The sequence below is a fragment of the Antechinus flavipes genome, chromosome 5 (genome assembly GCF_016432865.1).
Source record: "Antechinus flavipes isolate AdamAnt ecotype Samford, QLD, Australia chromosome 5, AdamAnt_v2, whole genome shotgun sequence".
Classification (NCBI taxonomy): Eukaryota; Metazoa; Chordata; class Mammalia; order Dasyuromorphia; family Dasyuridae; genus Antechinus; species Antechinus flavipes.
In genome coordinates, this window is record NC_067402.1 from 50,592,800 (window position 1) to 50,618,787 (window position 25,988).

Consider the following 25,988-nt stretch of genomic DNA (forward strand, 5'->3'; position numbering starts at 1 on the left):
GGGCAGGTTGGGTGAATTTACATCTTTACAAAAGATCCTTACCCCACTCAACATTTAAAGTAGCAGAAATCAGTTGGTGGGGGAATTCCATAAAGCCCACATGTCCAGCAGAGCTGCATTTAAAGCATAATTTACAATGTAATAATATAGGTAACAAACAGCTTTAAATTCCCAATAATATAAAACTGCTTTTCCTATCTCAGTTCAAATAATAAAACAGTGTAGTTTCTTTCTCTCCTTCTGGTCCCATGTGGCCATTATTCCCCATGGATTCATCCTACGCTTCAAAGTGGCCAGAGTTGAAGCTTTCAGAAAAGTCAGATCCCTTATTACATACTTTAGGTAAAATTAGAGGCACACGACCCCTTTCAGGCAAGTTAACAGAACTTCTTTAACAAGTTCTTGTTCCTTTAAGATCTTATACTTAAAGATAACGAATTCATTTCCCAAATTTAGAATCATCTTTAAATTACTAATCAAATGTTTTTTCCAGCTGGAGTTCAGTATTGAAATAACCAATTCCCAAATTTGATCATTGTTCTTAAATTTAACAGAACTCTTAAATTAACAAAACAGACAAATTACAATTTAACAGACAAAAATCACACAGAACACAGAGTACAACTAGACTTTCTAATAACTTACAAGACACACAGAACACTGATCACATTTAGATTGCACAATTACAACATTCAGTAGGACACTAGCATTAAAGCCAAGCCAAATGGCTTAAAATCCCCAGTCTTTGTAGATAGCTCCCTGAGCATGCAAAAGCAAAATTCTGAAGCTTCTACAGTTCAAAGTCTGTGACAGGAGGGACATTGCTCTATCACAGGATGATCAAAGCCGGGAAACCAAGTCCCATTTTCAAATGTATACACTCCCCACTCAATGAAAGTAGTGGGAGGAAAGGCCAGAGCAAGGGTGGGGGAGGACTTTTCATAGAAATGCATTGAGATGCAAAGGAAGGGCCTTTGTCTCTGGAAAAGGATTTGGACAGAGGGAGTTTCCTCAAGCAAAGTATCTGCTCCAGGAAAGATTTTAGAGGCAGCAGAGTGTCTAGATTGTGGGTAGGTTAAAACTTTTAGTTTTCTAAATCTTTGCAGTCTGTCTCATATCTCTTAGAGACAGAGCTAGACAAAAGTAAGTCTTTTGTCGATCTGCAGCAATTCCTAAAGATTTGTGCCAGAGCTCCCAAGAGCTCCAATGACAACTGCAGTCCACTTGATGACTGCAGTGTCTACCACAAGATAAGGAAAGAAAAAAAGTCTTTTACCTTATCCAGAGTTCGGGATTTCTCAAGGACACCCCAATAGTAACAACCGCGTCCAGTTAGACACTCATCCAGAATCAATGGCGTCTCAAGGACACCCCAACAATGACAACTACTTCTGATTATTCACACACACAAGGCTAAGCCAATGGTAAATTTTAAAAGACGCGCAGGTAGTGTCCCCTGCGTCCAGGAGGCCCTACTTCCAGAATCGATAATCCTCGGAATTCAGATGCTAGCATACCAAAAAAAAACAAGTCTTAAGACATAACCAGAGGGTACCCCAAAAGGTACCCGGACAGACTTACTCTCCTGTGGCCTAAATGGGAGTGTCTACCATCAGGCTGTTGTGGCTGGAAACTTCTCTTTCCCGGAGGCTCTGGAAAAAAATCCAGGAGGGCCTGACCTCTCTGGGCCAAGAATTCAGATCCGCAGCCACCCTGCCCAAGACAGAGACCCGAAAGTCTCTTATCTCTAATCCTGCTCATTTTCTAATTATCTCGCTGGGGCCTCCAAAATGTAATGCCTGAGAAATTGAGCAAGACAAAGATTAGAGACCAACTCAATAGTTTATTAAATGGAGAGAAATTCTGGGACCAATGGATCCATGTTTGATTCCAAAACTAGACAAGACTATCATCTCAAAAAGTCTATCCCTGAATATTGGGACAGCAAGCTTTTTTTATAGGATAACAAGAACAATGACATAGTGGAGGAGGCACCTGGATGGGGATAACCTAATGGGGGGGAGGTTACTGATATTCTAATGACATCTAAAATGGATAAACCTTTATCTTGTCAAACATTAAGAAGGAATGTCTATTACCTAAAGATATAAAACCTTTATCTCAAACATGAAGAAGGAAAGGTTATAACCTGAGGCAGAATAACTAAATAGGACAATTGGAGAAACTGGGTTACGGCATTGAAAAGGGAACTTTGGCACAACAGAAACAGAAAAGGTTAATTGGCATTCTCAGGGTCTCACAGCTAATAGATATCTTGTGCTGATTTAAACTCTGATCTCTCTGACTCTCAAGTCCAAAATTCAATTTAGGTTACTTGTAAGTTCTTTAGCTTCCTCCCATCGTCATTAGGTACTGAATGGGTATGACCATATCACCTAGGAGGATGGCATCATGCCAATGAAAAGTGTACCTGTGGAATCATAAGAGCTAGGTTGGAATCTTAGCCTTGCCATCTTTAAAAAGAGGGGATGGACTAGATCTCCGGTTCTGTTATTGCTTTAGCACTGTCCGTGGCTGGGACCAATCACCATTCATCCTCCCTGAAGAAATTATCTTTTCTGTCTGATTCATGCCCTGAGAATTGTTTTGTAGTCTTTCTACTTGGGAGCAATTGGGAAAGGTAGAGTTGGGACTGCCACTTTGGCATATATACCTAAACTCCTGCATCCAAGGCTACATCCTTTCTCTCTCTTTCAGTCCTAGGCAGGAACAACTACAGGTAGAAAAGTTAGGTGTTTTATACAATATCCCTTCATTACTTTTGTTTTTAGAAAATGTATTTTATTTTTAGTTTGTGAAATTTTAACTTTTGGAATTAAAACAAGTATCTCCATAACATAGTATAATAAAAGATGATTGCACCTGAAGCTGCAAATCTACCATGCACTACTTGCCATTCCTTCCAAATATGCAAAAAAGTTAACATGTATGTTTCTTCTTTTTTTTTTTCTTTTTTTCTTCCCTTCTCTTACTCAGCTCTAGAGATGGCCACTATTTGACACAAATAGGTGTGTGTATGTGTGAATGTATACGTATGTGTGTAATTATCCTATGCATTTTTCTGTTTATGACTTTTTTTTTCTGTCTATAGATAACATATTTCTTCATATGTCCTTTAGAGTTAATTTGGGTATTGATAGTAGTTAAAATGACTTAGTCTCTCAAAGTCATTCTTAAAATAACATTGCTGTTATTGTATACAGTGTTCTCTTGGTTCTGCTCATCTCATTGGTTTTTTATTTTACTTAGTGGTATTTATTCCTTTTCTTTGCCCCTTTTTCTGTTCTCAGGGAAAGAAAAGAGAAGAAAATTTAGCAAAGGCATTTGAAGAATTGAAAAAAAAATGGACACAATCTGCAATATTCTGTACCCACAAATAAAAATTTTGTTTTATGTTGTAGGATGTAAGCTGGTTTGATGACCCTAAAAACAGCACTGGTGCTCTAACTACAAGACTTGCTACTGATGCCTCCCAAGTTAAGGGGGTAGGTATCAGGTATCCTATTGGCTTTGTTTGTATTCTTTGAGTTAAATATGAAATTGATGATCTTCTGTACATTTTCATCAGACATTGCATAAAAATATAAAATACATCTTCTCTATGATACTGTAGAACCTCTAAGTTTTCATGAAAAAACTATCTTTTGTAAATTCTGGAGACTACCAAGTGAGGAAACTTTTATTAAATGCCTACTATATATATTAAGGCACTGTGCTGAGCATTGTAAATTCAAACATGAAAAAGAGTATTTGCCCTTTCTGAGTTGTGGCAGTGGATAGCATATCGGATACCAAATCTGGAAGACCTGAGTTTGAATTCTTTCTCAGTCACTGGGAAAGTCATCGGAAATGAATGTCTCTTACTTTGTAAAATGGGAATAATAATCGCATCACTTGGTTGCTGCAAGGAGCAAATGAATATATGTAAAATATTTATAAACTTTAATCTGGCATATTAATGTTGGCTGTTCCTCTTATTTCACAAAGAAGATATTCAGTTGGGAGTTCTTATGATTATATACTTTTATGACATCAGTTAAGATTAAGCATTTTGCATTTTCAAAATACTATTATGTTTTTCAGGCTACTGGTACTAGACTGGGTCTTATTGCACAAAATATAGCCAACCTTGGGACTGGAATTATCATCTCATTGATCTATGGCTGGCAGCTAACGCTTTTGCTCTTAGCAATTGTACCTATACTTGCAATAGCAGGTCTTGTTGAAATGAAAATGTTGGCTGGACATGCCCAGAAAGACAAGAAAGAATTGGAGGGTGCCGGAAAGGTCAGTCAAACTAAGCTTTCTATGCTTGTTTATATTCTCTGATTATTTATCCCTTAAAGTTACTGTCAGGTATCACAATGACCAGATTATCTACTTATTCAGTAGATTTAGGAATTGAAGCAAAAAAGGAAAAGTCACTCATATGTCTATAGTTGGATTGAAGATGAAGACTAAAATTTCCTGATCTTTTGCCTTCCATCTACTGGAGTTTGTCTCATTTTAAAAACGTTTAATATGAATTACTTGACATCACATAACCCAGCAGACGTTTAATCTCAAACTATTTTTGGTGAAACATATACTTAAGTAGTCAGTAAATAAGAATTTCCTCTAAAAGTCCCATCCAAGTTGTGCATTCTTAGTATGTTTTATTTTGCTTTGTAAATTTACAAATGGGTTTTTATAAAAGTCCCTTCATGTTTGTTTTATTCTTATTGGGAACCTTACATTGTGGGGCACTGCTATACCATTATTCAGCCAAACCCCAGCTATAGGTTTCTTAATAATGAATTTCATTCATTATTCAGTTCATTATTATTGGAAAAATAATTATAAATGTTTTTAGAGATATTTCAAATTGTCATCTTTGGATTATAATTTAATATGAACTTTCTTTTTTATTTATTTTACTATTTTATTTCATTATCAAGTGAGATAAAGCCTCTATATCTTTATTTGGTTCTGCTGAAATGAAATGTAAGAGGAAATGTTGTCAAAGAGCAGTTGAATAGAAAAAGTATAAGAAATGGTTGATTAGTTGGATAATTTTATGATAAAGCTAGGGGTTTATGACAGAGTCTGATCTTTAACAATGTGTGTGATTTAACTTTGGTCAGGGTAAACAATCCTCTCTACAGCAGCAGTGGTCATGAACAGCAGGCATCTGTGGTAGGCAGACCATCATTTTTTGTGATCTTTGACTGGCCCTATCCCTCAGTAATTTTTGCAGCTGCGATTCTTACAGATTACTCTGGGCTTCAAGCTTTGGAACCAGAACTATGATATGAATATAGAGTTAATATCCCTACATCAGTAATTGATCTAGTCAGTTTCTGAAGATCATCATATTTATGCCAAATCAAGTCACTAAACATTTAGAGCTTACAGTATTACAGGAACTGTGCTAAGCTCTGGGGATACAAAGAAAGGAGAAATTAGAACTCGCCTTAAAGAAGTTCAGTGTCTAATTGGGATGGATAATGGGTAAATATTCATATACAAACTATCTCCAAGGATTTACATACATACATACATACACAAACACACACACACACACACACACACACACACACACACACACACAGACACACACACACACAGGACAACTTGGAAGTAATCTCAGAAGGGAGGCCCTAATATTAAAGTGAATCAAGAAAGGCTTTTTACAGAAAGTGTAATTTTAACTGAGATTTGAAGGGAGCTATGAAATTCATGGAAGAGAGAGCGAATTCCAGGCATGAGCGACATCTGGTAAAAGTGCATAGATTGTATTGCCCCTGGAAGTCAGTGTCCCTGGATCACAAAATACCTGGAGCTTAATAAAAATATAATTAGCACGGTGATCCTGGAGGCAATAGAGAGAGAGACTGGAGTTTATTGAATGGAAGTGACATGGTCAGTGAAAGAGGGACAAAAATGGGGAGAGTGTTGAGGTAAGGAGACCAATACAAGCCTTTTATTGTACCAGGTTATAATCCCCTACATCAAAGTGATGACTGTGTTAGAAAGAAGAGGGACATGTGAGATCAACCTGTAAATAAAATATTTGTAACTAAGTTCTTAATAAAATAAGTACTATGCTTAGTTTCAATTACCTATAGAAGCAAGGAGAAAATCTAGAAATAAATTATATCCCTGAATACTTAACATTGAGAAGCTGTTGTTATGTCTCATATGGGAACTCTCTCAAGGAAGCAATCCAAAGTTATAGATAGTAGACACAGATTGTGAACCTATTGAATCTGGAGTATTGCTGTTAATTAGTGAGTAGAATGAGAAGAAAGGGATAAAGACTCATATATTACTGATTACCTTGGTTCTCACTGGCAGGAGGACAGTTTGTTAAAGTAATGAGGAAGAAAAAGTGTACATGCTCCTCAACAGTCATTTTTCACCACACATGCTATAGATTACCAATTCATTTTTTAAAATTCATTTTTAATAATTATTGTTTTGATGATGAAAAAATTTTATCTTTTTGGTCTTTTAAAAGTTGAAAAAAACAAATTTCTGCAGTAGTTAGGGAGGATGAGGAATGGATAGAGATGATAAAATAGTTAACTCTACTAAAAGCTATTAATACTATTTGCTCTTCCTCCCAACTGTGTGATGTGAAAAGATTTCCATAGGAAATCCTAAAGGCTATTTACCATTCCTCTGATTAGAAAATAATACCTCAAAGTGCTGGTTAAGCTCCTCCTTAATTGTTTCATCCTGCTAGACCATGAATTCTTTAGTCATTAAGTGATTATATGGTTTTGTTTAGTATGACTCATAAGTGCTACTGCTTTTGTAGCTCTTACTTTAAAAGTAACTGATTATGTTGTGTATACAGTATGCTAATTGCTGAAATTAAGAATAGAAGACTTTGAAAGTTTTGTTTTAAACCTTCATATTCCAAAACATAACCAGACTTTTATTAGAATAAGTTGAGAGAGTAAGGCATTTGGGGAGAGCTATATTCAAGGACTGACCTTTAACCTTTATTGTTAAAAATCTTTCTTAAATGTAGTCTTTTTTGGCAAATAATATTTTATTTTTTCCAATTACATGTAAAGATCGCTTTTGGTATTCATTTTTATAGGATTTTGAGTTTCAAAGTTTTCCTTCCTCCTCAAAATAAGCAGTCTGATATAGGTTATATATCTGCAGTAATGTAAATATATTTTTACATTAGTCATGTTGTGATAAGAATCAGAGCAAAAGGGAAAAACCACACAAAAAAAGTGAAAATAATATGTTTTCATCTGCATTCAGACTCCATAGTTTTTCCTCAGTATATGGATAGCATTTTCCATCCTGAGTCTTTTGGAATTTTCTTGGATCGTTGGATTACTGAAAAGAAGTAAACAATGATAGTTGATCACTGTTCCATGTTGCTGTTACTATGTATTCTGCTCACTTCATTCAGCATCATTTTAAGTCGTCTTTCCAGTTTTTTTGAAATCTATCTGCTCATCATTTCTTATAGAACAATTGTCCTATTAATAGAACAATGCATTTCTATATCACAGCTTGTTCAGCATTCCCTAATTGATGGGTATTCCCTTAATTTCCAATTCTTTGCCACCACAAAAAGAGCTGCTTTAAATATTTTTTGTACATGTAGCTCCTTTTCCCTCTTTTATGATCTCTTTGAGATATAGACCTAGTAGGGGTATTGATGGATCAAAGAGGATGCATAGTTTGAATGCCCTTTGACTATAATTCCAAATTGCTCTCCAGAATGATTTTATCAGAGTTCATCTCATTGACATTCACAGCTATGAATACTATTTCTTTCTATCCTACTCCCTCCCCTTTTACATTTTTCTTTCTCCTTTCACCCTCTCTCTCTCTCTCCCCTCATCAGTGTTTTGCTTCCACCACCATCTCCCCCAATCTGGCCCCCTTTTATCAACTTTACTCCTTTTTTCCCCTTTCTCCTCCTACTTCTGCACTCTCTTCTGCTCTCCTCTCCCTTTGTCCTTTCTCCTTCCCACTCCTACTTTCCTATAAGGTAAGAAAGATTTTTTAAAATAAAACTGAGTGTGTAGGTTACTTTAGTTTTGAGGCAAATTCAATGAGATAAAAGTTCAAACAATATTCACTCACTGCTTTCTTTCTACTATCATAGATCTTCCATGCCTCTTTGTGTGATAATTTGCCCCATTTGTATCCCCTTTCCCTTTCTCCCAATATAATCCTTTTATCACCACTTAATCAATTTTTTTTTTACGATTCCAACAAAGTTAACTTATACTCACACCCTCTGTCTAAGCATATTCCTTCTAACCTCTCTAATAGTGATACAATTCTTAAGAGTTATAAATACCATCTTCCAATTTAGAAATATAAAAGTTTAACCTTATTGAATTGTTGAATTTTTTCCTTCCTAGTATCCAGTGTATTTACCCCATTAGCCAATTCTATTTTTAAGAGTTTTTTTCAATAAGTTTTTGTGTTTCCTTTTCCAAGCTGTTCATTCTTTTTTCATAAATCTCTAGCATAACTCATTTCTTTTCCCTAATTTTCTCCTGTCTCCCTTATTTGATTTTAAAAATCCTTTTTAAAGTCTTCTAAGAGGACTTTTTGGATACGAAATGAATTCATACTATTCTTTGAGGCTTCACATGTAAACATTTTGAGATTGTTGTCTTCTTCTGAGTTTGTATTTTGATCTTCCCAGTTGCTACAGTAGCTTTTATTTTTCTCACAGATCTAACAAATGAAATATTACAAACTTTTCTTAGGAGGGTCTTCTACTTTTCAATTTAACATTTTTGTAAATGGTAATTCTTAATTTTAGAGGAGTCATAATGAGATGGTTAATTATGGGAAAACTCAATGTCCCATAGGTTGCAAGTTGATACATGTATAAGAGATTTTATAAGAAGTTTTTGAGCCCAGAGTAAATCTCTTTCCCTCCCTACCAGATTATTTTTAGTTTATAGTGTCCTTGAATGAAACAGGAGCTCAGAAAGAATATGTTAACCCCCAGTGGAAAGAATAGGGACTTGATGTACAGAATGCTTTAGGGTTTTCTTATTGGTGAAATGAGTAAATCAGATTCTTGGTGACCTTTCAGATTCCTTCTGTAAAATATGTATTCCCTATGTAAGTATACATATTTACAGACAAGCAACTTGGAGGTGGGGGGGTTTCAAGTTAAATCAACAAGCATTTATTAAGTGCTGATTCCATGCTAGGGGTTTTGCTGAGCTCTAGGGATCCAAGAAAGGCAAAACCCTCCCTCAAGGAATTCGCAGTCTGATGTGAGGAGAGAATATGCAGACAATTATGTACATCCAAGATCCACACAGGGTAAATCAGAAGTAACCTTAGAGGAGAGTCACTACCATGGATTAGTATCTGACATTATGCCTGCTCATCTTTGTCTGAAGGGGAAATCCTTGTCTGGAGGGGAACAAGAGAAAGGACTATAAGACTTACTACATGCTTTCCTCAGAGAAGAATATCAGAAAAGAATCGTGTCTTTTTGCTCTTGTAAATATTGCTAATCACAGGGGAAGGATTTTTAGGTTCCAAAACCATTAGGTTATTTAATTGCTTTCCCATAAAGGAGAAGTGGTAACCTCAAATTTATACCCATTGACTTGGCTGCTTCCCAGCAAATGTTAGTCACATACATCAAAAAGAAAATGTGCATGGAAATGAATGGCTAATAAAGTCTATTGTTAAGCCAATAGCAAGCAGAAATCAGAGAAGTTATGAGTAGTAAAATATACCTGAAAATACACAAAAATGAATGAGTACTTTAGATAGAAATTCTGCAACCAAGAGAAAGTCCCTAATCTCAGCTACTGGGAAATTCCCTGAAGTCTCTAGATAGACAAATTGGAAATTAATGACATGTTAAAGAGCCAGTTTCATGGACAGGTTTTCCTCCCAAAGTTGTTCTCATTTTCTTTGATTGTCGCTAATCTATCCCTAGAAATCCCTTGGAATGTTCCCCTGGAATCATACAGCTTTTTTCAAAGCAGGAAGAATAGCAATCTTTTTCCAAACTCTCACTCTAACTTCTGTCCTTCATACATAAAAACATATATCTGCATTCTCTCTAGGAATATCTAATTATACTGTTAGGGGCAGTGGGCAGCATAAGATTGTCTTATCCTCACTTAGCTTGGTGGGAAGATAAATTGTTCTTTTATTTAGATAATTCTGTGACTGAGTGATCAAATGAGATTAATTGTGATTTCCATATTTAAGAAGCTTAAGACTGGGATAAATTCTGGAGTGAGTCCATGATTATAAGATGTAGATTATTTATTACGTTCTCACTTTTGCTTGTCTTATGCTCTCTTGTGCAGATAGCTACTGAAGCAATAGAAAACTTCCGAACTGTTGTTTCTCTAACTAAGGAGAGAAAGTTTGAGCATATGTATCAACAGAGTTTGCTGGGACCATACAGGTAATGAATGATGGAATGGAGTGGAGATAAAGAGAGTGACAGGGAGACAGGATTGTTTGGCAAGTTTCAAGAAAGCAGTGACCTGATTTGAATAGTGATGATTAACTAGCCTATCACTTAGTAAGAATTGCCATTTTGGTTTAATTTTGAAAAGGACGGCTTTTCCTTTTGGATACCACAAAGAAGAATGCAAATATAACTAATGGCCCATGATATTACTGACCTTGTCTCATCAAGGCTGGGACAGATCCTTGATCGAGAAGAACATTATTAGACTAAATTTATATGAATGATGTGATTCATTTTTTAAAAATTCCTTTCAGAAATTCTGTGAAGAAAGCACATATCTTTGGCATTTTGTTTTCTTTCACCCATGCAATGATGTATTTTTCCTATGCTGCTTGTTTCCAGTTTGGTGCTTATTTGGTGATAAATGTGAATATGAATTTTCAAGATGTGCTCTTGTAAGTACCTCATTCTGTTTCTGCATTTGACCTATGGTGTGTTATAGAATTAAAATTTAGAAACAGAGACACATAGAATTTATTTTAGTGGTGCTTTTGGCATGTCTATGGGAGACAAATTCTTATCATTTTAGAAAACTATATCAAAGTGACATTTCTTGAGACCTCCAAGGGGTCTTTATCCTTTTAGGGAATACCTGAAGATGGGTGAGAAATTCAAACATCCTCTTTAAATGGCCTCAATTAGGTCAGCTAAAACACATGATGGGAAGGAGAAAGTTTGACAAGCATAGGATTAAGACCTATAAAATGACCTTAGAAGTCAGATCATCCAAACTTCTCGTTATCCCCAGATGTAGGAAATCAATCAATGAGGTGACATTTATCCAGTACTTACTATATACCAGATGCTGTGCTAGAAAGTGGGACCGTAAACATTAAAATGAAATAGCTCTTACCCTAAAGAAAATCAGGAGAAGATAACATGTCAATATATAAACACATATTAATTTGGTTTTAGATAATAGGATGGAGGTATTAGCAATGAAGAGAAAGAAGTGACTGATGGAGAGGAATTTGAAAAAGCTTCATATGAGAGACAACGTGGCATTGTGGATAGAATCCTGAGTTAGAAATCAGGAAGGCATGGGCAGAAATCTTGCTTCTGATATTCTGTATTACTCTGGAATAGACACTGAACCTTATTTCTTTATACTAAAAAAAGGGTCAGAGTAGTTGGACTCTGAAATCAATTCCAGCTCTAGGTTTGGCAAAAATATGTCCATCAGAACCCACGCAAATTCTTTTTATAGCAATGGATAAGCCTTAGAGAAAATCAAAATTAGTTATTTTTGCCTTTGGGTCTCTGATAATACAATTTATATCTATCTCTCTCTCTGAGGAAAAAAAGCATTGAGTCAATGGAAGCTTCTGCTACTCTTGCACTTAGCTTTAAAATTTTCATTATCCAAGTACAGGAAGGGAGAGACTGCTTGAGAGCACTTAATGTAAAAATGATTAGACTTTGGGACAGGCTAATTGACAGCATGCTCACTATGAGCCTACAGTGGGCCTCAGCTGTTAATAAAGATAACTTTAGAGATAACTTTAGACTGTCTTAATGGAAGTACTTTGTCCAGTTCACAGTGCTGATAATGCTCATGTGAACTGTATTCCTTAGATTATATCTAGAATATAATACTCAGTTCTGGGTACCACAGCTTGGGAGAAGCTTGGATATATCCAAGGGGGGAAATCAACAGTGAGGAACCTGACGACCATGCCGTGTGAGTACTGGCAGGATTAATGAGAGATGTTTATCTAAAAGAAGGCTGAGATGGGAACTGGGAAGGGGAAGGATAGTGACCATAAGATATTAAAGGGACTATAAAATGGAAAAAAAATCGGTTTTGCTCCAGAAGGCAAAAGGAATGGAAATGGAAAGGAGGTAAATTTCATCTCAGAAGTGAAGAGAAGCAAGTGGTACAGGAATAAAGCACATGTCACATTCAACTCTGCCCACAGATACTTACTAGCTCTATTACCCTCTGCTAGTCACTTAACCTTAATTGCCTCCCCAAAAAGTTAAATTTCTTGTTAACCTGTGTGACAACAGGCTGCAAAAACTTTAGAGGAAGCTCCAGGAAAATCCCCAGGAAAAAATTCCCCGGAATGTTCACACTGGTTCGAAGTGAAAGGATTCCTGTCTTCATAAGGTTGGACAAGGTGACTGGACTGGATTTGAAATCAGGAAGATCAGAGTTCAAATCAGAGTTACTAACTTTGCGACTCTGAGCAGATCACTTAATCTTTCTCTCAGCCTCAGTTTCCTCATCTGTAAAGTGAGGGTAATAATAGTATTTAACCACAGTGTTGACATAAAGGTCAAATGGGATAATATATGTACGGCACTTTGAAAACCTTACAGCTAGCTATTACTGTTACTGTTATACGCAGAAGGTGGGACAATTCCTTCATATATAGATTCAATGCTTATTAGATTAAAATGTTAGGTATGGAACTTTGTTACCTCTCACAGAAATTATCTGGATCTCCATGAGAGTCAGTCTTCTTCCCCCAGTTAATACAGAGTATGATGATTACAGAATTCACAAATGGGACTTAGGCAAAAGGAGAATTTTTTTTAAACTTCTGTAATAATTAGAAATGTTAACTTGAAATCACTATGATTGCAACTTTTAAAGTGGCTGATTTTTTTACAGGGTGTTTTCAGCTATTGTATTTGGTGCTATGGCTGTGGGGCAGACAAGTTCACTTGCACCAGATTATGCCAAAGCCAAAATATCAGCATCCCATATCATCAAGCTCCTAGAACAAAAACCTGTGATAGACAGCTACAGTGAGGAGGGACAAAAGCCGGTGAGTTTTACCTCTGGATTTATGGTTTGCATATTGACACTTCATTGGTTAGTTTGGATTACATAGTAAAGTGCCACTGCCCCTAGCACAAAGACTTTAATTTTTCTTTTTGTCTCCTCAGTGCCCAGCCCAGGTACCATATAGACAGCAGATGCTGTTTAATGAATGTTTGTTGAATTCACTTATAAGAAATCAATATTAATACATGTTTTATACATATCTATGTGTGTATATATATATGTATAACTTTATAGAACATCAAATGAAAAATTTTAAAAGAAACTAGCTAATTAGCATAGATTTTTAATATGTACATATTATATTTTTATATATTAGAATACAAAATATATATTTTATGAAAAATATATTTTGTATATATTGAAATGTATGCCACATAATAATCATTATACAGATATGTAACATTTATATGCTTCATATATGCAGCTAATTTTTAAAGAAGCTAATTAGCATAGGTTTTTAATATGTACATATTGTATTTTGTATATAGAATATAAAATATATTTTATGAAAATTACATTTTCATATATAATATATCAAAGTGTATACCATATAATAATATACATCATTATACAAAAGTGTACCATTTATATATGCTTTATATATGCAGCTATTTTTACTACACTGTCAGAGAAAACTCATGTCATTTTTCTCTCCTCCTTAATTATATTTTATTTTTTTCCAGTTACACATTAAGATAATTTTCAGCATTTACTTTGATGAAATTTTGATTTCCATTTTTTCCCCTTTTTCCCAAGGCAGCAAGCAATCTGATATAGGTTACATATATATGGTCTTATTAAACATATTTACATATTAGTCATGTTATGAAAGAAGAATCAAAACAAAAGTTCAAAACAAAAATAAAAAACAAAAATATCATGAGAAAGAATAAAAACACAAAAAAGTGAAAATAGTATGTCTCAATTTGCATTCAGACTCCAGTCTTTCTCTAGATATCGATGGCATTTTGCATCATATGTCTTTTGAAGTTGGAGAAAACATCTATTTTAAAGGCAGCAAATGCTGCCATATTAAAATTTACTGTTGCTTATATTATTTAGGAAATAGGATTTGCCTTTATTTCATTGCATGTTTGTTTATTTTAAAGGCGATCAGGATTAAGCGACTTGCCCAGAGTCACACAACTAGTATGTGTTTGAGGCTGGTTTTGACTCCAACCCCCAATTGTCTTAATTAAAAAAAAAAAAAAAAAACATGTCACTCTGTAAAAGGGTTGCCTGCATTTATTGAGTGTTAGCATGTCTGAAAATGAATAGTAAAAATAAATAGCTTCCCGTATGTTGATGAAGGAATAACCTCATAATCCATTTTTGATCATCATGTAGTTAATTTAATGGTATTTTGATTTTAGAAAAAATTCGAAGGGAATGTGTCATTTAATGAAGTGGTGTTCAACTACCCTACCCGACCTGACATTCCTGTGCTTCAAGGCCTGACTCTGGAGGTGAAAAAGGGTCAGACCCTGGCTCTTGTGGGCAGCAGTGGTTGTGGGAAGAGTACTGTGGTACAGCTACTTGAGAGATTCTATGATCCTCTGGTTGGAGAAGTGGTAAGTGGACTGTCCTTAGGATGATCATTTCCCCCAAACCCTGAAATTGTGTGTCTCCATTCAAGCACCCTTTGACACTTCACAAGATTCTCTTACTGAGCCACCTTACAGTGCCATGTTTTGTAGCAGAAGATCTCTGATTTCCCACAGTCTTTTTCTGAATGGTTTAAGATTCACAAGATGGGAAAAATATCATAGGACCCAAGATTTAGTGCTAGAGAAGATCTTAGAGGTTATTTAATCCAATCTCCACTTTTATAGAGGAGGAAATAAAGGCTTCTGGTGTTAAAAATGACTTAGTCAGATCACCCTAATATTTCCAGTTCCAAGCTCCATCAGTCTTGCATCTCAAGATCATTTGGAGCCAGATCATAAAACGATTTAAGGGACATGCCAGGAAATGTGGAGTGTGTTGTATAGGACATTGGAGAGCTACCAAACAGGATTGCAAGAAGCATAATGTGTTCAAAGGAACGTTTTAAGGTAATTGATCTAGCAGCAATGTATACAAATCCTTAGAAGGAGGAGAGACAAGGCAGAGAAAGCAAATATGAAGTCATTAGGCCCTGTACTAGAATGGTAGTCCTTAATTCAGAGAATATTGATTAAATACCTTCAATGATGAGAAACAGTATGGCAGAGTGGGTAGAGCTTTGCCCTTGGAGTCACAAAGATTCAGATTCAAGTTCTGCCTCTGAAAAAAAGTAGTTCAGAGATTCATAAATTGTGTGTTTGTGCCTGTGTGTGATGATTCCCTTTGGCATTCTGGAACAGCCCACAGACCCCTTCTCAAAAAAAATGCATGACGTAAAATAGGTCAAATTACAAAGGAAATAATTATTTTGAACATAAAAAACATTCCTGGATCCAGGTTAAGAACCCTTGTGCTATTCTTCTATTTGAAGCCTTTTCTTATTCTCTACTTTCTGCCAACTTTTTTTTGGTGTCCTTCTCTCTAAATCATCTCTCCTATTTTTTTTATTTATTCATATCTATCTATCTATGTTATCCTTCCCAATTAAATGCAGGGAAAGACACATTTATAGGGTATATTTAAAAATAGAGTTGATTTTTGACTTTTTATCCTCAGGACTTTAGTGGTGCTTAATAAATTCTTGTTGACTTGTAGAGTGATCATCATAATGCATAGTGTTTATGTGACATTTTATGACATAATTTATTCTGAAGATCAAATGAGCTACCCATGAATACATTCTTTTCCATAACCAAAAAATTGACACTGAAACATGAGGGAACACAGGAACCCATGATGTATCTATCCAGGCGTTATGATCCAAAAGTTGGGAGCCAATGCCAAAGCACAATAAACAGACACTATTTTCTCAAAAATCTGGAGATGTGAGATCCCTGTTTAGTCACCTCTAGGAAACCAAATAAAATGTAGTTTTTCCTACTACTAGCAATCACTCAATAGTTTCACGCAGGAGATGAAACTATTAGCCTTAGAAAATCCACACACACAAAAAAAAAATTGCAGATTTTTTTGTTTGGATTTCCCAGGCCAATTACACATTCCTTCTCTTCTCTCAATCTACTGTCTACACTGCCCTTCTTAATATTCCTCCACCTTGATACTCCATCTTCTCTCCCCTGCCATCGCACTACCTGTCTGCCATGACTGGACATTTACCCTCCTCATTTGTCTCTTGTAATTTCTACTTTCCTTCAGTACTCAGCTCAAGCACAGCTAACTCCATGTCGTCCCTACTGATAAGAGTTTTTTCCTACCCTCCCTCTCACCACTCATACTTTGTACCTCTATCATCTGCAGTCTGTAAGAACTCATATATGCATATAATCTTCTAAGTAGGATATAAGTTCCTTTAGGGCAGGAACTGTTTTACTTTTATTTTTGTAACCTCAGAACCTAGCATAGGGCCTGCCATTTAGTAAGGGCTTAATAAATATATCTTGATGAATACTTTTGCTTTCAGAAAGTTGATGACCAAAATGTCAAGATGCTCAACGTCCAGTGGCTCCGGGCTCAGCTTGGCATTGTGTCCCAGGAGCCCATCTTGTTCGACTGCAGCATTGCAGAGAACATCGCCTATGGAAACAACAGTCGGGAAGTATCAGAGGAAGAAATTGTGAATGCAGCCAAAGCCGCCAATATCCATCCTTTCATTGAAACACTACCCAAAGTAAGTCATTTTCTTACCCTTTAAAACCATCAAGAGATGCTGGTCTCCTACCTCCTCTGCTCTGCCATCTCTTTACTTGTTCAGAAGACATAGCATCCTTTCCTTTATTTATCAAGTGTCAATGAAGGGACGATCATTCATATAGAATCATGATACAATGTTATGAGCAATGGATATAGAGCCAGAGGGTGTGGATTCAATTGTTGGCTCTGCTAATCCAGTCACCAAAGTTATTATTACCTCAGGTAATAATAATTGGAACCACTAGATGGTGCACTGGATAAAATGCAGAACCTAAAACATTAGTCTTAGATGATGAGTTCAATTGTGACTTCTGATACTTACTACCTATGTGACTCTAGGTAAGTCATTTAAGCCTGTTTCCCTCAGTTTCTTCAAGTATAAAATGAACAAAAGAAGGATATGGCAAAATACTCCAATATCTTTACCAAGAAAACCCCAAATAAAGTCATGGAGAATTGGCACAACTAAAACAATATTATCCAAGATCATTGACTAATAATATTCATATTATTATTATTAATAGTAGCATTTATATAAAACCTTGAGATTTCAAAGTGCTTTACAAATATCACATTTGATCCTCACAAAAATCTTATAAAGTAGGTACTGTTATTATCCCCATTTTACTTTTAAGGAAACTGAGGCAGACAGATTAAATGATTGTCTAGGATCACACAGCTGCAAAATATCTGAGACTAGTTTTGAACTCGGGTCTTCTGGCTCCATACTTTTTCCATTCACTAAATGGAAAATAGTTAAAATTCTGACTCTGTTTCTTTAATGATAAAATGAAAGGGGCTAAACTAAATGACTTCTGAAATCTCTTCCAACTTGAAATCCATGGTCCTTTCAACTAAATTTTAGGGTATAATAGAAGATAATTGTGCAAGTGAGGTACAAATGAAACGAAAGGCAGCATAGAGTGAATAAAGCATTGGACTTGGCTTCAGGATGACAGGTTTAAATTTTGCTATAGTTATTATACTAGACTGTGACCCAGGCAAGCCATTTAATCTCTTCTGCTGTATCCTACTCTGTAAAATGAGAAGATCTGGACTTGAAACCTCCAAGAGCTATTATAGTTTTGTAGCTTTTAGTCTGTCTAGCTCTGCATGTATCTGTTCTCTTTCTTTTTTCCTTTCTTTCCCTCCCTCTCTTTTTTCCTTCTCTTCCTCCTCCCCCCTTTCATATTTATTAAGTGGCTACAACATGCTAGGCATGGTACTAAGCATTAGGGATAAGGCGAGAAATTTGGTGAAAGCTTCAGTCTGATAGATCTATGGTAAACAGATTCTTGGGTTTATAGGAGACTTTTCTTGGCATTGGTCTGTTGCCATTTTGGTGAGTCTGTCCCATATTTCTCCCTGCCTCCTCCCAGACCAAAATATTCATAACAGGCTAACAGATCATCTAGACCAGGGGGTCTTAACGTCTTATATGGCATAGGTTTTTTTGAGACTGCTCCTCAAAATAATTTTTTAAATAACTTATTAATAGTACATATGCATGGGTATTTTTTTAACATTATACATTATATTTTTTTTACATTAGCCCTTGCACTCACTTCTGTTCCAACTTTTCCCTTCCTTCCCTCCACCCCCTTCCTTAGATGGCAAGCAGTCTTATACATGTTAAATGTGTTACAGTCAAAATAATGTTTTTAAGTGAATAAGAAGTAGCGGACAGTTATCATAATATTTTCAAATAAGTTTACAGGCATAGACAATTGTAAGGTTGGCATAATCCAGTCTGGGCACTAGAGTCAGATGAGCTTGGTTTAAGTTCAATCTGTGATACCACCCTTGTGCTCTCTGGCAAGACACTTAAGGGTCATACATTGGGGGTCAGACTACATGGCCTTAAATCCTCTGGAATTCCTCTCTCAAATTCAATTTCTTCTGGGGAAAAAAAGATTCAATTTGATGGTCTCTGAAGTTTCTTCTCCTCTAGAAGAGGGAGCTTTGAAACCTGAAGAAAAGAGAATAATTTTTAAAAATGGAGTCCCTGAATGACATTTCTTAATTGATAAAACCCACTTAAAAATATGTAACAGGTATATTTTGTTGGAAGGTGTGGAGGAAATGGTCTGCGTCTCAGATTTTTATCAATGTAAGGAACTCCAAGGTGGAATCTTCTTGCTTCAATGAAAATCATCAAACAAACATCTCAGAACTATCCCTGAGCCCTCTCTCTTTTAGGTGCCACATTGTGTGGCTTCTTATTGCTGGGTATCCTAGGAATAAACCAAGAGACTGGTATTAAAGAACCAAAATTCTTTTAGGATGCTTTTTATTTAACAATGCCAAGATCACCACCCTGTGGTCATACTTAAGATAACCATTTGTACTATATACACAATTAATAAGTGATTTTTACTTAGTACATATGTCTATTGCTCAGGGGGTCAAATTATTGCTCCCTACAGATCTTAATCCCAGATGAGTTAAGACAAATACACACACACATGCATGCACGCCTCAGTGGTACATACCTAGAAGTGTCTATGGTATCATCAAAGTCAGTTTCTTCCCACCATGTTCCATATCAAAGCTCCTCTACTTTACATCCATCCTGTGTACTGGCCACCTTCTTCCAGCTCTGATTACTCTGTATCTTTTCCATTAAAGCACTTGAATTATGTTGTGCTATGGAAGCCACCTGCCAGTGGCTCCTGATTTAACTCAAACCTGTAGAATGGATCTCTTCATGTCAGAGGAGGATGACAATACAAGGAGCCCGAGAGGCAGTTGCTGTTCTCTGACCTCTCCACTGAGAAGCTGTTGCGTTGTCTGACCTCTCTCCTCTTCTGTCTCCAATTTATTTCATTCCCTATCCAAAAGGAACACCTGTGTCAGCAAAGGCTGCTTTGCAACTCCTTCAGATGTTATGATCCACAGCTGTGGAGGCTCTCGGAGAATTGACCTGCCCCTTCACTTAGGCGTGGTCCTTGACACAATTATACATTAATTTGTCCTCCTTCCCTACAAAATCACAATAACAACAATAACAATAATTACCATTGATATATACCTTGAAGTTTTCAAAGTGCTATACAAATATTATATGATATATATATATATTTTTTACTTACAGCACCCTGAGGTATTATCATGCCATTATTATCCCTATTTTACAGATGAGGACACTGAGACAGAGGGGTTAATCACTTGCCTAATAACACAATTAGTGAGTGTTTGAGGGTATACTTGAGATTAGGTCTTCTTAATTCTAAATCCATTGCTTTATCTACTGGATCACCGATCTTAGAGAAGTATTCAGTGCTCCAAAAATGGTGATAAAAATGATTTTGTTTTCTACCATTTTTAAGTGTTATTCTATTTATATTAAGAAAAAAAATTATCACATATGTCACATTGTTAATTTCAAGGAGCAAAACCAAAACTCATTGGAATAGCTAAAAACTCTGGTTTAGCTTTGTATGGATGTGTCCTTAACTTCTGCTTTTGAATATGTATTGGTAGTATAATCTTAGACTTAGCTACTGGTTGCTAATTATAGTGATTATAAGTCTTTGATTCAATTTTTAGATTATTCTTTTCTCTTCATCTCTTTTTTCAGCAAACAAAGCTGGGAGTGCCTATCTCCTTTCCTCATTTCTCCTCCCTAATTCTCCTGAAACATTCTTGTTTACTTCATTCAAAATTTTATTTTATTTTATGAAATGAAACCAGCATTTCCATAACATAGTAAGATAAAAAAGATGATTGTACATAACTGCATTTCTAGTACATAGTTTTCTGCACTGTGTAATTTTTTTCTTCCCTCTCTCTTTTAATATGGCTGCCATTATACACAAATATGTCAGTCTGTATGTATATATGTGAGTGTTTATATAAACTCATTGTATACATCTATTTTATCAGTTTTATCTCCAGATACAGATAACATCTTTCTTAATAGGTTCATATTTCCAGATACAGATAACATCTTTCTTTATAGGTTCATTACATTCAATTTGCATATTTATAATAGTCAAAATGACTCAAACTTTAAAAATATTGCTATTACTATATACAGTGTCCTCTTGCTTTTGCTCATTTCACTTTTCTTTATTTCTTGCAAGTCTTCCATATACATTTTGTCAGGGTTTAACAAATCTGTGAAGTTCTTCTATGATGTATTATTAGTATTGCACCAAATTACAAGTTTTGTGATTTGAATCATATTGATGTTTTACTTGCTGTCTTAATTCAGCCACAAGTGGGATATTTCTCTCTAATTATTTCATTATTTCTATTAAAATTGTTTTTAGAGGTATTTTCCTATAGTCCTTCTACATGCCTTAAAATACTTAAATATTCAGTATATTTCATTAGTAATTATAAATTGCATTTATTTTTCTATTAACCTCTCCTGGTTTCTTTTAGTGATATAGGGGATGGTGGCTATTTGATTGCCTTCCTTATTGAATCTCTTGAAACTATCTAATTATTATACCTTTCTATCCTCACTAAATAGAGTTAACTTCTTTGCTAATGCTTATTCCCTTCATTTCTATTGTCTTGCCTTAGAACTATACTTAACATTCTTAAAATTATTGATATTGATAGCATCAGTGAATAGTTCTTTCTATCTTTTTAATGGATATATCTCTAATTCTCCATTGTATGTGATACTAGGTTAAGTCTTTATTTCAGATAGAGAATATTCATTATTCTAGTGCTTGTAGGTGCAGATTTTGTTTTTATTTCACACTAGATCTATAATTCTTTTTGGTGCCTGGTATAGAGGAGGTGGTTGATAAGTATTTATTGACTGACTGACCAGTATGGAGAATTCCTAGTGTGGAAGACACCCTCTCTTTACTTCTATTGACTGCTCTCCTGCAATTCAGTCAAAAAGCATTGCCTCTAAAGCAGTCTGAAAGTGATTCAAAATTACATTAAGGAAGATTTTTCTTTCTATTTTTATAAACATTGTTTCCAACATACATATATGCTTGTGTTCTTATTAAAGTATATCAAATAATATAATCATGTGATGTTATGAGCCAGAACTTGAAACAAGGTATTAAGTCATTAGAGATGATAGAAACAATGCTTATGTAATTGGTTCACACCTTTGGAACTCATACCTTTAAGAGAGTTTACATATTAGCTCACACATTGGAGTTCACAAGTATGGGAGATTCACAGAGTTAACTTGGTAATTTTGTGAATTTACACCTCCACAATCTCACTCTTGGAGGAGGAGTCAAACTCTGGATTCACACCTTTAAGAGATCATATATAAGAGGTTCTCATAGTCAATGAGAATTGAGTTGGAGGGATTGAGAAGCCAGGAGTTGGAGCTGAGCTAGAGGCAGAAGCTGGCAGAGGCAAAAGACTAGCAACGAGAGTTGCTACCAGGCTATTTTGGAAGAGACAATAAAAGACTGTAGTTTAATCCCTGGCTGCATTTGAGGTGATTATAACTTGGAACTGAAATGAAGGCTGCCTCCAGAAACCTCCTCAAGAAACCTGCTCCCAGAGAGAATGATTATATTTGAGAAAAGAAGAGAACACTACAATGTGACTTAGAGTTTTTCTCATTGATAAAATTAATACCAACAGAACATTATAAACAATCTTTGAATCTATCATAAATGGAACAATAATATAAAATGTAGTTATTGATAATAATGAATACATTTTTTAAAAGTCACTTAACTTCCTTTTAAACTGAAACAATAATACCACATAACAGCATTGGTACGAGAATCAAAGAAATTATTTAAAGCATTTTATAAATTTTAAAGCACTATATTAATGTGAGCTATTATTGAAACTTTTGATTTTGTTGGCTGTAGACCTCTGTGCCTTGATCTCTATGGTTTTCTAGACTCATTTTCTCAGTCTTCATTTTTGTAATTTGATTTTTTTATTCTCTATTTTTAAAAATTCTCTATTCTCTATTTAGCAGTTTTCTTCTTTCTTGCTTTTGGTATAATTTGTTCATTTAAATTTACCGCCAAGAAGCAAAATCTCTTTTACTGCAAACTCACTGTCAAGATAATAATTTTTATTTTTGCTAGTATCTACATTTTTGATGTTAACTAAATTTAACTTAAAATATAGAAATATGAAACTAAGGTAGGAGACAAAGGGACTCAGCTCTCAGGAGGTCAGAAACAACGTATTGCTATTGCTCGAGCCCTCATCAGAAATCCTCAGATCCTGCTATTGGATGAAGCAACTTCAGCCCTGGATACAGAAAGTGAAAAGGTATGGCTTACTGTACTTATGCTCAGAAAGAGCCATTTTCTTTTACTTCATATACATAGTATATTTTCAGTCCTAGAGGTTAGAAGTAGCATAAAGGAAACAGAAGATAATGTGCATCTGTTAAGCACCTACTAAGTGCCAAGAATTGTCCTAGGTTTTTTGTTCATTTCATCCCCACAACAATGTTGTGAGTTAGTTGCTATTAATCCCATTTTACAATCGAAAAAACTAAAGTAGACCAGAGGCTAAGTGATCCCCTGGTAAGTGTTCAGATTTGAGCTCAGGTATTCTGATTCCATGCCTGTAGCCCATATTCTGGACCAGTTACTTAAGGACTCAGTTCTCCACCCAGCTCTGCAAGATTGTACAGTTGGGTCCCCATTAATGGGAGCGAGTAATCTCTCTGAAGCTGTCACATTATTCAAATTTGAATGGTATATTTCCATTGGACTAGAACTTATGATCCTATTGTTCTATAATTACAACTTTTAAATAGTGTGGATTCGAATACAGGTGACTGCTTTGCGGAGATTCATTATCTCAATTGGTGGTTATCTGTAGAGGGCCAGAACTTTGGAGTATAATTTATAAACATGTCCCTATTACGTATTGATGAGAAAAGTGTCTAACACCTGTATTAAGAATTAAGAATCTTCTTATCACTTAAAATGATCAATGAAACAAGGAAAATCAGAGATTGAGAACCATCATAACTGGTAACTGACTCCTTTTTTCCTTAAACAGCATACCTTGAGTCATTTAAGATTTGAATAGATTCTTCATTTCCTCTTCCCAGTTGTCAGGTTCAACACAGAACCTGCAACTGAATATCGAGAGGAGGAGAGAGTCACAAACTTTACTGCTGTCTATTTAGGACTTAGGCTTGAACAGTCACTTTTGGGGTGGTGGTTGTTGTTTTGTTACCAAATACACACAAATTTCTTGAACTGTATCTATAACTTGCAAATAGCAAAAGATTACTCTAGTCTTTCTGAGATTACTCTTACTTCAAAGACTTGAAGGTATTGAAGCATCCAAAATTTTCTACCTATCTTGCTGCTAAGGCAGGCCAAAAGCCTCCCACGGGCCTTGGTTTATACATATTCAAAAACAACATGGTACCACATGCAGAATATAGATACAAATATATTTTAATAAGTGTTTTTGCTGGTGGAATGATCTCACTAAGAGAAACAAATATTAATATGTGTATTAGGGTTGCACATGTACAACATATCAAATTGCTTACTGTCTAAAGGAGGAAAAGGGGATGAAGGGAGGGAAAATTGTTTTTATGTGGAAATGAGAAAAATTACAATATTTAGAAACAAAAAACAAAAAAAAGTGTTAATTGTAAATTTATCTCTTTATCTACCCAGTTCTTAGTTGTATAAAATCTTCCTTTTTATTATGGAAATGAAGTGAAAAGAATATTGAGAGAGAAGGAATTGAAAAGTTAGAATTGATTTTTCTCTTTAAAATAACCTTGTATGTAATCACTGACTAGGTTGTCCAGGAAGCCCTGGACAAGGCCAGAGAAGGCCGTACGTGTATTGTGATCGCTCACCGCCTCTCCACCATCCAGAATGCCGACCTTATCGTGGTTTTCCAGAATGGCAAGGTCAAAGAACAGGGAACACACCAACAGCTGCTGGCTCAGAAAGGCATCTATTTTTCAATGGTCAACGTTCAAAGTGGGGCAAAGCGCATGTGAACTCCTCTCACTCTATACATTTTATAAGTTAAATATTTCCTCTAATTGTGTTTAAAAAGGGAATCATAGCCATCAACTTCTGCCAGAAACCAAGTCCTTTAGGTTGTTTCATTTTTTTTTTAAATTAACTTCTGCTATGACTAGATCTCTACCCATAGAATTCAATGTCTCCAGAAGAGGAGCAACATTTATGGAAGATATACCAATATCCCATACATTTTGAAACTTAATATTGTTCAAACCTATGTTGACTATACCACTTCCCCCCTCAAAATGCTAGAGATTTCTATTATGAGGTAGTTGGTTCAAAATAAGAGAACACTATTCTGTCTTTTTCTTTTACTGGGTCCTACAGAATTGTACAACTTTGTTTACTCTTCTACTTAACTCTGCTCTTTTGTTACTTTTCAACTTTTATTATTATGGCCAAATTAAGTGATAATAAGAAATCAAAGCAAGATTCATTCATTAGTTTGGGGCCAGGATAGAAATGTACAAATCATGGGATTGAATCTTCCTTTGGTATGTTGTTAATATTTTGTATTGCTGCTGCAAAGAATTGTTAAAGAATTCTATTATTTTTACACTTTGAAAAAATACAAAACTGCATTACTGTTTTTATTTCAATAATGGCTTATCTTTCATAGAATTAATTCCCTAAAATGTCAAACCAAATCCACAATAGTAGGAGAGTTCAGATTCTGTGACTGCAGATGTGTTCAATTACAAAATCCCCTCTCTCAATTTTAATATTGTTAATCAGAAATCACAGGGCAACAGTACACAAAAACAAAAAACGATAAATAGGTAGTCTAGAACCCTTTCTTATTTAATGTTCCCTCAAGTATAATGCAATTGCCAAGTTTTATTGAGAAGAATCCTGACCCAAATTAAAACTCCTTTTCTGTGATGGCAGTCTTCAAGGTTGTTAATTATGCTATCCACCAGGGAGTGCTAGTAATACTTTGAAATGTGACCTATTGTGTGGC

At 35.3% G+C, this 25,988-nt stretch overlaps 1 protein-coding gene across 1 annotated transcript in view; it reads left to right on the plus strand.

Annotated features, from left to right (window-relative positions):
- ABCB1 (ATP binding cassette subfamily B member 1) overlaps positions 1 to 25,603 on the plus strand; it is an 87,175-nt gene extending 61,572 nt beyond the window's left edge. Inside the window, exons 21-29 of the mRNA XM_051962356.1 lie at positions 3,423 to 3,506; positions 4,105 to 4,308; positions 10,341 to 10,441; positions 10,765 to 10,905; positions 13,128 to 13,284; positions 14,678 to 14,875; positions 16,831 to 17,037; positions 23,139 to 23,285; positions 24,793 to 25,603. Of these exons, the coding sequence (XP_051818316.1) occupies positions 3,423 to 3,506; positions 4,105 to 4,308; positions 10,341 to 10,441; positions 10,765 to 10,905; positions 13,128 to 13,284; positions 14,678 to 14,875; positions 16,831 to 17,037; positions 23,139 to 23,285; positions 24,793 to 24,999 (1,446 nt within the window). The 3' untranslated portion in view covers positions 25,000 to 25,603. The remainder of the gene's footprint in view (positions 1 to 3,422; positions 3,507 to 4,104; positions 4,309 to 10,340; positions 10,442 to 10,764; positions 10,906 to 13,127; positions 13,285 to 14,677; positions 14,876 to 16,830; positions 17,038 to 23,138; positions 23,286 to 24,792) is intronic.
- Positions 25,604 to 25,988: the final 385 nt, after the last annotated feature.